Here is a 12,652-nt window from a genome sequence, read left to right as displayed (position 1 = left end):
CTAGGCAGGAGGTTTTTTGCCAATAGCCCGGCAAAGGGCATCCTTGACCTCTTTATTCCTTAAAGTATACACCACCGGATTGAGGAGTGGAGTAAAAATGGTGTAGGTCACAGAGATCAGCTGGTCCTGATCCCTGGTGTTCTCTGACTTGGGCTTGAGGTAGGCGATGGAGGCACAGCCGTAGTGGATGATGACCACCGTGAGGTGGGAGGCACATGTTGCAAAAGCTTTCTTCCGTCCTTCAGCAGAGGCCATCTTGAGGATAGCAGAAATGATGAGAATGTAAGAGATGAAGACCAAACCCATGGGCACCACAATAACCAGTGAACTGATGATAAAATTAAGTATGTCATGTAGGGTGGTGTCAGCACAGGAGAGTTTCATAACCGGGCGGATGTCACAGAAATAATGGGCCACCTCTCTATCACAAAAAGGCAGCCTGAATACAGATGAAATCTGAACTACAGCCACAAGCAGCCCTATGCTGCAGGCTCCCCATACCAGCTGGGCACATACTCTCTTGTTCATGATGACCGTGTACCTCAAGGGATTGCAGATGGCTACATAGCGGTCATACCCCATGGCTGTGAGCAGAAAGCAGTTGTTGATGGCCAAAGTGATAAAAAAGAACATCTGGGTGGCACAGCCAGCCAAGGAGATGGGCTGGTTTAGACCTCTGAGGATGGAGAGCATGCGTGGTACGATGACCAATGTGTACACAGTCTCTGAAGTGGAAAGCATACTAAGAAAGAAGTACATAGGTGTGTGAAGGTGACGATCGATGCTGATAATTGTCACAATGATGACATTTCCAGCCAAGGTTAAGAGGTACAAACTAAGAAACACCACAAAGAGGGCAAGCTGGTGTTCATGGAAGCTGGAGAAACCCTGGAAAACAAACTCACTCACCACTGTGCAGTTTTCCTTCTTCATTGAACCAATCCCAGATCCAAAAGATGGAGACTTAGGTCCATCAGCCCTAATTCCTCAGTGCCCACTGCTTTGAACTGGAGAACCCGAGGAGGAGGAGGTGTTAGGGATTCAAGTTAGTGGGGACAACTGTTCATCCGGGAAACTGTTCCAGTAAAGAATAGAAAACACAATCAGGAAACAATTTCATGTGTGATGATTTATGCACAAAGTTGTGGAAAAATAAATAGGGATGCGACAGAGCGGAAGGAAAGGTACCTGGGGCCAATTTGGTAAAGATTTCCTGGTGAGTAGGAACACAAGTGTTAGGAGAAAACCACGTTAATGAAATAGAAAAATGCATAGTTAGACTTGAAAAATAATTTTCTTATAACTTCAGATTTTGTTATTAAAGTTTGTTTAAACTAGAGCTTTGATCATCTTCTCAAAGAACTTTCCTCGGGGCTGCCCAATGCTCTCTGTTCCAGCGTAACACCTGTGTGTGCCTTCTGTCTGTTCCTCTTCTCTGTATTTTTTGTGAACCCTTTTTACAAGTCATTCAACTTCTTCAAATCTGACTGTTCTCCACACTTTTTTAGGACAAGAAGTGTCCCCCTCTTGATTCAATACTTCCTCCCTTCCTCAGAAAGTCTCCTCAGTATTAAATAGAACTAAATAGAATAGATTTTCTTTTTTTTTAAATCATTTTTCTTTCTTTTTTTAATTACTTGGGCCATCAATAAGCTCCTTATAGTGTTTCTAAGTATTGCCCCCAAACTTGGGCATTTCCACACTTTTTCAAGCCTATGTTTACATGCAAACTTTTACACATTGACTGCCTTGTTACTAGACTAGATTATCTTTTCTAATTTCTTCAAAATTATAAATGGGGTAACTTTGGGGAAAACCAAACATTTCCACCTTTATTCTCCGAGAGGTTATTGGGGATCAAAGACATTTTATTTCCAAAAGAGTTTAACAAAAGTAATAAGTAGTTCCCTATGACACTTCTTAGTTTTTATGAATTATTTTTCCATATAATATGCAACAGCCTAACAACCTATATATTAGGTCATTATTATTCCCATATTATAGACAGGAAAATTTTAACATCTAGAATCGGGCCCTTTTCCAAAATAACTCAATATTTTAATTCTAAGGTGAGGGTGATTTCTCGTACAGAAAAACTACCACAGAAGCATCATAAAACAGATGTGAGAGAAGATGCTTTTTTTTTTTTTTGGTGGGGGGAGAACTAAGACATCTTTTCTACTCTGGGGATAAAAATTACATTGAAAATTTGGGAAAACTGGAAATTTGTAGAATGTATTATCTAGATAACTTGATATTAGTATATTAATGGCAATATATGCCCATTTTCTTTGGTTTAATATTTCCATTTCACATTATTTATTTTAAGGAAGTGCTCAAAGGTATGTATCATTATGTGTAAATGAAGAAATTTTCATGATATTATTTATAGTAGCAAAGACCAGAAACAATGTAAATCAATAAGCGAATAATTAAATTCATTATGACATATTCATCTGGTGGGAATTATGCAGCTATTATAAATCTTAGAAGTGCTGACATGAAAAGATATGGTTGATAGACAGATGATAAGCTACAGTTTTGTGAAAATAAAAAGAAAAGCAACCAAGAAAGGAAGGAAAGAACAATGAAAGGAAACACATTCAATGACACAAATGCCATTAAAAACATAAAAATAACAAAAAGCTAAAAATAGGGTTTTTTTCTGGATAATTTATAGAGAATCTGAAATTATTTTCCCCATACTTTCTATATAATCCAGATTTTTGTACTTAGTTATTCTCTTATAAAAACAAGATCACTAAATGCCTTTCCAAAATGGAAATACATCACGAGGTTTCATGGAGAATTAAAGAGAAAAAGTGAAAATAGTGGACTAATTTACCTTGAAGAAGAGAAGATTGACAATACAATGCATGGCCAATTTAAAGTCCCTAACCAGGCATTTGATAAAAACTTGAGTACCCAAGGGCTGAATCCAGAGGAAATTAACTTCAATTTTTAAAGTTTGTAGTTATTTTTTAAAAAACAACAACAACAACAACAACAAAACACAACAACAATTTTGTGAACAGCACTGGGATTAGAAGGTGGTAAGCTATTTATCACGGGTACAAAATTTAAAGAAACACCAAAAAAACGAAACAAACAAACAAACAAACAAAAACCTCAGCAATCCAAATGAATAGCATTTTAAGGTTTTAAGGCAGTATTTAAAAACCAAAAATTAATGCAAAAATTTATGATTAACTAAATGTCATAAGACAGGATCAATTCTATTACCACCAAAGAGAGGAATGAAGGCAGATTTTGGGATTTTCTCACTAAAGGTTTTGAAGAAGAGATAAATCTAAAATTGTTTCAAAATATCAAGGAAAGTATAAAGCCAAATACGTGGTTAGCTTTCCCTGGAGATGCGGGGACAGGAGAGCACTTAACCATTCCTGTGGAACTGGGATTGCTCATGTATTATGCAATAAGGTGGAACAAACGTTTATGAACTGGAAAGTCAGTCCTACCCATACTGAGAACAGTGAAGAAATATATTAGGCTGTCGAAGAGAAGAGATCAAATTGAGCTGTGCTTTCCTGCACTTCACCGTTTCTCTCACCATTCCTCAGGAACAGAACTCAAGATGAAGAGACCCTCGGAGGGATGGAAAGACCATGGTAGCCAAACAGGATGTGCTGGCTTCCTTCTGAGGAACCTGAGTCAAGCAACATTGTACTCCAATGCCTGTTCCCTTAGATTCCGGTTATTTGGGCAAAACTATTTCTCCACCTTTGAAAGAATTTAAAAAATTTTCCTTCTAGAGAATTTTTTTTTTTTTTTTTACTGGATCTCACAACCAATTCTGAGAAAGAGGTTAATCTTATTCATTTCGTTGAGTCTTTCCAATTGGAAGCTGAAAAAACTCATGGGCTCTGCTGGCTACTTTTGAGTCCATCAAATACAACTGAATCATAGGGCCCCAGAGTGGGGAGGCAACTTAAAAGGCACAGCACCCCCCACATTCTGCTTTAGCATCTCCAGTTATTGGAAATTTATTATCTTATAAGTTAGCATCCATTTTTTGTCAGAAACTAAGTTTACTTTAAAAAATAAAACTAGTTTTTTAAAAAATATAAAAATATTCATGATAAGGGCTCTTTGTACAGGAAGCTGTAAACAGAAAGGTTAGTTTTTGTCTCCATATATCCTGGTCTACAGGTAACCATGATGGGTCAAACTATTCTACATATAACCATGCACATTTTCGTATCATTTTAATTTTACACAGATGGGATTAGGTGGCACATACCAACTCATATCTACTTTTTTCATTGAAGAATACATCCTAAGGACTTTACATTACAATATTGCAGATCTATCTCACTCTTCTCATTTCCAGTCATGCAGACTATTCCATTATATAGACTCACATAGATCTATTGTCATTAATTCTATTCCTTATTAATTCTTAGAAATGTTTACTTTCTATTGATTCAACCCCTGCATCTTGCAACCTACCACCTCCCACATCACCCCACATACCATTTCCTCTTCACATGATATTATTTCATATATAGAAGACTATTTTCACGTCACTGTTATATTTCACATCCTTGAATCCATGACTACAGCAAGATGAACATGACAGAACATTAACGGGCATGAGAGTCAATATAACCAACTAAAGACTGAAAACCATAGAGGGAAAAGAGTAAAAATTTGAAAAATGCCCATGATATTCAATTTTCATTTACTCCTGCCAATAACCACTCATTACTTCTGACCTTGGTAATAGGAAGAAGAAGACACTTTCCAGACTGTGATCTTTAAATGGCATTAAAGGGGCTGAGTTATTCACAAGGCACTGGTAAAAAAAACAAAACAAAACAAAACAAAAAAAAAAACCACAACCTTGTGTTCAAGAGGTGTTTACAATGGAAGTGAAACCCCACAAAGTGAGGACAAGTCAGCTCTGCCCAGTATCAAAAGAACCTCAAAACATTCCCATGTTCATTGAGACTCCGGGCATTGGTTTTGCCTGGGAAGTGGCCCAGGGAGAACAACGAAGTCTCTCAAACTACAGATTTCAGGAGATTTTAATGTTTATTTTCTCCAAAAAGGAGCAAATCCCTCTGTGCAAATTTCCCAGGACCATCCATTGGAGAATTCCTCTGGGTTACCGAGAGTTAAGGGTGTGGATCCTGAGAGCTATCTCAAGGGCTTCATTAGGAAGTTGGTAGCTGACTGAGGAGATGCTTTCATTTGTTTACTGATCTGGGGTATGGTTTGGGTTTCAGATACTAACACTGCACTGTATTCTAGTTAGGTAAACCACAAGAATACTGGGTAAACTTATGGAGGGAAGACCCTAAAGTTGAGTTTCTCAACATTAACAAGCACCCTGCTTTTTGAAATTTATTCAAATAAATAGATCAGGGAAAGTAGAGGATTATAGTCAATTTCCTCATCTCATTGATAAACACCTGAGCTTGACTGTCCCCTTTATAGACATCTATCACCCACACTTGGACAGGGCAGAAGACACTGACAATATTATTGCCTTGTTGCTCCCTTTGGTTACTCTCTGATCTTACTGGAGAGAGAGAGAATGAAACAGCAGTGGATCTCCAAGAATTCAGTTTCTGTGTCAGCCTGACCATCCCCACCAGGATGCTCTCTGTACCTTTGGGAGGAGTGTGAGGAGCCATTTCAACTCTGTCTGGTAAAGGGGGATTTGCCATGAAGACCTTTGGTCCAGACTAAGAGCTTTACTTCTGAAATAACCCTATTTCTACTCTGATTTCCACAATAATGAACATTCATCATAAAAAATACAGGAAAGGTTATATAGGACCATATACTTCACCTATAACCCCTAACTCAGAAATCAGCAGCGCTAGCATTTTGGTGAATAGTTTAAAAATCTTTTTTTCTATGCATTCATCTATGTGTATCTGTTTATAAGCACATAAATTTATGTTTATGGAAAACCTGGGCTGGTTATTATTTTTGTAGCTGCTTTGGTTTGAAGGTATCCCTCAAAGCTCATGTGTTGAAAACTTAATCTCCATATTTATATTTAGAGGTGAGACTTTTGAGAATTAATGTTAGATTAGATCATGGTGAAATCAGTCCTTTGTAAAAAAAGGAAAGGAGACCTGGGATAGCATGTCAGTTCTCTCTCCATCTGTCTCTGCCATGTTACTAAGTAAGAAGGTCTTCGCCAAATATTGGCAATGCTCTGGGGGTCAGCCTCCAGAGCCATGAACTAAATAAATCTTTATTCTTTCTAGATTATCTGTAATAGTTTGGTAGTTTGTTATAGCAATAAAAAAATGAGCTTAAAACAGTAATCCCCCTTCTTTACAAGATTATGCTATACAAAATTCTTTATGTTCAGTTTAGTTTTTCTCTTAATATATTGTGAGCCATTCCCATATCAAGAAGCTTTTTTTTCTTTTTTTTTTTATTTTTTTAATATTTATTTTTTAGCTTTTCGGTGGACACAACATCTTTGTTTGTATGTGGTGCTGAGGATTGAACCCGGGCCGCACGCATGCCAGACGAGCGCGCTATCGCTTGAGCCACATCCTCAGCCCCAAGAAGCTTTTTTTTCTACATTATAATTTTAAATAACTGCCTTGCCTTCTATTACAAGAATGCTCTTTCTTGTTTGAGTAAAGATTCAATTGAGCACCACTCACTACAATAAATTATTAAGTCTTTAAAGTCTCTTTTCCTTTAGACCAGGGTGTGTCAACAGTGATACTGTTGACACATTCTGGGGCTGATACTTCTTTGTTGTGTGTATAGGTGGATGAGGATAGACACCATCAGTGGGTGGAGACTGTCTTGTGTATTGCAAGGTGTTCAGTAAGATATGTGACGATACTCAATAGGTTTTGAATGCCAGTAGCATCCTTCCTCCTTTCCCCACTGCCTTAGAGGAAATAGAAAATGTCTTTAAATATTACCAAATTCCCCTGAAGAGTATTCCACCACTACCACCACCACCACCCCTTTTTAAAATTTCATTGACCTGTTAAAAACCAAATCAAAGCCTCATTTTTGGTTGTCATTTTGCCTTGTATCATTAAATTTGCTCTATCCCTATATTTCTTATAAATTACAAATTAATCCCAAAGGCTTAATTAGATTTAGGTTAAACTTATTAAAATATATCAAAGTACATATACTATCAACTATATTGTAATATATTAAACCATTAGCTATGTTAACTGTGCATAAAATACACACAGTCACATGTTGTATGATAATGTTTTGGCCCCAGACAAAATGTTGGTCCCATAAGATTGTGTTGCCTAGGATCTCTCAGCCATCTTAATTTGTATGAGTATTCGATGATGTTTGCACAATGACAAAAATCATCTAATGACACATCTTTCAGAATGTATTCCTGTCATTAGGCAATGTATAACTGTAAATAAAATTTGACATATATATCAATTATAAATATTAAAACAAAGCATGTGGGGCTGGGGCTGTAGCTCAGTGGTAGAGTGCCTGGGTTCAATCCTCAGTACCACATAAAAACCAATAAATAGGGCTGGGGACGTGGCTCAAGCGGTAGCGCGCTCGCCTGGCATGCGTGCGGCCCGGGTTCGATCCTCAGCACCACATACAAACAAAGATGTTGTGTCCGCCGATAACTAAAAAATAAATATTAAAAAAAATTCTCTCTCTCTCTCTCTTCCTCTCTCACTCTCTTTTAAAAAAAATCAATAAATAACTACAACCAAAAAATATTTTTTAAAAAATTAAAAAACAATAAAACCAAGCATGTTGGCAGATTTAACAAATAAAAGTACAGAATGCCTAGTTAATTTGAATTTTTGAATGTTAATAAATGATAATTGATAAGTGTATCCCAAATATTGAATGATATACTTATCAAATATTATGAATTATTTATCTGAACTTCAAATTTAATCAGACATCCTGTATTTTATCTGGCAGCCTTAATTAGGAGGTACACATTATCTGATTGTCCTACTCTAAGCAAAGCTAATTTAAAAACATCACCTTGTACCCCATAAATACAACAATTATTGTTTGTTAATTTCAAAAATAAAATTTAAGTATTCACATAAAAGCTTATCCGTGTTTCAGCTAGATCCTTATTCAAATTGATCTCATCAAATATTTATTATTTAATCTATTTGATAACCTTTGTCAAAATCAATTTTTGTTAGGGGTTCCAAAATAGTGCTTCTATAATTATTTAATGGAATTCTTTGGTACAGAAGATTCATCAATTAGGTCTCAGGGCCATAAGCTAGGAATGAGTAGAAGTGGAATTCAAAGCTTAGTCTTTTAATTCTGAATCTAGTCAGAATAGACTAATGAATCTAGTCCCACACTATTATACTCAGTGAAATAAAATTGTTCACCTTTGATATATTAATGATACATGACTACAAGTCATCATAATCCCAGCAAGTGGATGTTAGCAGGAATATCCTTTGGAGAGTAGGAGGACCTGCAAACTGCAGCTAATTTATAAGTATTCCCTAAGCAGAAAAAATAAAGACTCTATAAATAAGGGTTATTTCTAGATGGTACCCAGAATAGAAAAAAAATGATGCCCAATTAAAGAATCTATGATTTCCTTTCATTCTGGCCACAAATTCCAAGTAAAACATTTCCAGATAAACTTTATAGCCAAGTTCATAGTCATGGGTGTGCCCTATAGAATGAAATTGCTTGGAGTTTCTAGAAGGATTTGAGTTTTTATTCACAAAAACATTGGGAAGGGTAGAGCAAATAAATGTCCTCTTTTGTCACACAACTAGGCGGAAGAGCACCTACAGATTGGAATTTGAGAGCACAAGGAAGTTCATCTTCCTTTTTATTTATTGACTTTTTTGTGCAATTATTTAAGTTTATAGTGAAATATCCTGTGGTTAGAAGAGTGGAAAGTGGATCACAAAGTCATATCTTTCACATATTTTACCTACTCTGAAGAGGAATGGCAGGTCATCAGTCATAAAGGAAGTATTCTATGTTATTAATTACCATTGCCATTAACTAAATAATATGTCCTGGGGGCTGTTTTTCCTAAGCACAGAGGCAAAGACAAGATTGGTGATTCTCACAAAGGATAAACAATTGACGGTAAAGAGCTGTCCAGCATTCCCTAGAGCGTGTGTGTGTGTGTGTGTGTGTGTGCATGTAAGAAAGGGAAAAATCATTGGTTAGATTATAATATCTTGATAGAATACTCAACAAGTTAATTGCTCATTTACCCCTCTAATGAGTATCTGTTGAAAGTCTAAACATGACATTCACTGTTCTAAGCACAAAGTAAAGAGCAATGAATCAAACATACATAGTCATTGACTTTATGAGTTGGTCATGAGAGGCCAGATAGCAAAAGATGGCATTTTCCCAAAGTGCCATGGTGCACACCTGTAACCCAAGCCACTCAGGAGGCTGAGGTGGGAGGATTGAAAATTTGAAGGCAGCCTGAGAAACTTAGTGAGACCCTGTCTCAAAATAAAAATATTCATAGAACTGGGGATGTACCTCAGTGATAAAGTGCCCCTGGCTCAATCCCCAGCACTAAAAAAAAAAAAAAAAAAGAGGAAGAAGAAAAAGAGATACAATTTTTATATATGGTGATACATGCTATTATAAGATAAGAATGAAGTAATCTGGGGGATAACTAACCTTCTGGTATGAATTTTGATCTATTAATTGCTTATTCAGCAGTAAGTAAAAGTCATATAGAGATGACTGGTCTGGTATATTCACCACTAAAAATGAATGTATCAGCATCCTGAGTTATTCTGAGTGTGGTTAATGCCTCAGACACTGGTCAGCTCCAGTCAGTTGACCATTGAGATCTGGGGCTTGCATGGCAGATACAGACAGACCCTGATCAGAGAGTTCACACCAAAACTTTTCTAACGACCAAGTTCATTGGCTGTTCTTGTTTCTTTTCCTACTACTGATAACTGATGCATTCAAAGCAACTACATCACTTTCTATCTTGAAACTCTCCTTAGTCTTGATTGTGTGGCAATGCCATTTCCTAATGTTTTTTCTAGGGAAGAGCTTACCAAGGGTGGTCATTTAGCAAATAGTGTGATTTGCAGTGGGAACAGTGGCTGTCATTTAACCTGATGATTCAATGCATTTGGGATTGTCAAGAGAGCTTTCTTCGCGCTATCATTTCAGTACATAATTAGCCTAAACATGTAAATTAGCCACCACTCACTCTGGAACATGAGTCTGATTTAATTCCCTCCTGTTACTATCTGGTATAGTTTGCTCATTGATTTTTCCACATTTTTTTGTCCTTCTTCCCACATCGGACTATATAGTTCTTAAGAGCACTTGGTCCCTTGTCCTTTCCTCAGTCCTAAATCTTCAACCAAAGTGGCAGCAAAAACAACCAATACCACTACCGTGACAACGGGAACCTCATAATTTAGTTCTGCATTTGCCCCTGAAAAATCGCTTAGATATATGACTCACACAGACCACACTGTGGGGTTCAGGTTTCTCAGTCCCCCAAAGGAAGGGATTTAAACTGATAGTATCCAAGGGCCCCTTCTGTTTTAACATTTTACGGTATTTTTCTACACTTGAGGACTAAAGACAGAAAGTTATGATTAGGAAAATGGAAATAACACCTCCCCTCCCCCCGACACACGTCATTTCTAATCAATGTCCCATCATTGCCTCAATTCTGCCACCCTGCCACTATTCTGCTTTCAATCTTCAACTTCCATTTTTTTCAAATCTATCAGTGCCTCCTGCTGCTTTTTCTTCTTACCTCTGCCAGCTACGAGACACAGGCACAGGAGGCAAGGTTTCTATACATCCTGAACTGTCAACCGGGCAAGCCAGATGGAGAAGGAGGGAGTCATCGACCAGGCTGCAGGGGCCACTGCTCTTTGGGAATCACCACAGGATCATACTGTTCAGGTAACTAGCTGCTGTCCTCCTGAACCTGACTCCTAATTGCCAGACAACGCTGAGAGGCCTAGGTCTGCCGTGGACCTAAGGCACGTGCAGCCCAAACTTCTCATTTCATAGACACAACTGTTCTGAAGGGAATATCCACTTATAAGATATAAACATTAAATCATTAACACTTTCATTTCATAAAACACATTTTAACCATGCCCCCAATATCTTCTCAAAAAAATCTCTATCCCACATGACTATAGATACATGTATATCCATGCCTGTCTATATGCATGTGCATGTGTGTGAGTATACACATAATGCTCATATCTATGAAAAGCTCTCTGTTTCAAACAAATTGTGTTTCCAGTTTCATTTGATTGCCTATATATTATATATACATATATACACACATACATATACACACACAAAAAAATACATATATATTATTATGTATATTATATATATTAATGCATATATATTATTAGATATATATATATATTATGTATATATTATATATATGTATTATTTTGTGTGTGTGTGTGTGTGTGTGTGTATGTATGTATGTTTCCTAGCCAAAATAGTTTGATAACTATGCATCACCTTTCAAATACAAGCTTGATACTTTATACTTTGTCAAGTTCTACCATACCCTTACTATCTGGCTCCTATATACCTTCTCAATCTCAACTTTCCAATTTATGTACCCTGTGTTCACTATGCTTTAGTTTTACTAGTGTTCTCTCGATTTCTAGAATTTTCCAAAGACTCTCTTGTTATGGGGACTACCCAGATTTTGTCTTTACCCATCCTCATGCTTTAACTTCCTCTTTAAGTGTCATTTTCATCAAAAGACCACCCTGTCTAAAATATATTACCCTTCCACTTCTGTATGGAAACATTATTTACTTTTTTACAAACTTTAGTTACAAGTTGTTATTATTTGCTTCCTTATTTATTGTCTATCTTCTTCAACAGAAGGCTCACACAAAGGAAAATATTTTGTCTATTTTTTTTGATCATTAATAAATAGCAAATATCAAAGAGCCTGGCACATATACACCATATATATATATTTCTTGTGCTGATATTAAACTTATGTTAGGTTTAATGGTAGCAAGGGTCTCGGGTCTGTATCTATATTTAAGCCATTTTATCACTGGCCATGATAATTCAACTTCAAAACTGTTTGAAAAATATGTTGTAAAAATGGCACTAATGAAATTCAAGGCTTAGTTTGTTCATTTTGGGAAGTCAGTGTATACTTTTAGCCAAAACTCTATCAACAGTGCTAATTTTAATAAGGCAGTGCTTCATAATTCTGTATAGTTCTCTTTTTTCTCTTAAGATTAGCATCCTGACATTATTGAACTGCATAGCAAATTAGTACAAATCCAGTTTAGGAATTGAGGCTATCAAAATTATTTATTTCATATTTACTATTATACATTCCTTCTAATTAACTGTTGCCCCTTGAGTCATATGAAGAGAGGATTTTCTTCCTGGATCTTTCTGTAGCATGACTCTGGTATTTGCTGTAATAAAGAAGCCTGTTTTCTCTAGGCAGCCTATTCTATGATGGGCTTTGTGTTGGTTTATTCTCCAATTTTATTGACTTGAACAACCTGAAATTCACATTCACAGTGCAACAAGATTCTTTGACAGCTACTGGATGCAGTTGTAAACTGTAAACAAAAAAAAATGCAAATGTAGGCACTGAAATCAAGTAGCAGTTTTTGATTGTGAAGTGGTCATCTGAATAATC

At 36.5% G+C, this 12,652-nt stretch overlaps 1 protein-coding gene across 1 annotated transcript; it reads right to left on the bottom strand.

The window, feature by feature from the left end:
• LOC107147267 (olfactory receptor 10J1-like) lies at nucleotides 1-933 on the bottom strand. The gene has a single exon (XM_015491656.1). It carries the CDS (start codon nucleotides 931-933, stop codon nucleotides 1-3), a length of 933 nt encoding a protein of 310 aa, XP_015347142.1.
• Between the last annotated feature and the right edge of the window lie 11,719 nt (nucleotides 934-12,652).

Source organism: Marmota marmota, unplaced genomic scaffold (assembly GCF_001458135.2).
Source record: "Marmota marmota marmota unplaced genomic scaffold, marMar, whole genome shotgun sequence".
In the NCBI taxonomy this organism is placed as follows: Eukaryota; Metazoa; Chordata; class Mammalia; order Rodentia; family Sciuridae; genus Marmota; species Marmota marmota.
Note: the sequence above shows the minus strand (reverse complement) of the source record. Positions and strands in the feature narration are given on the sequence as shown.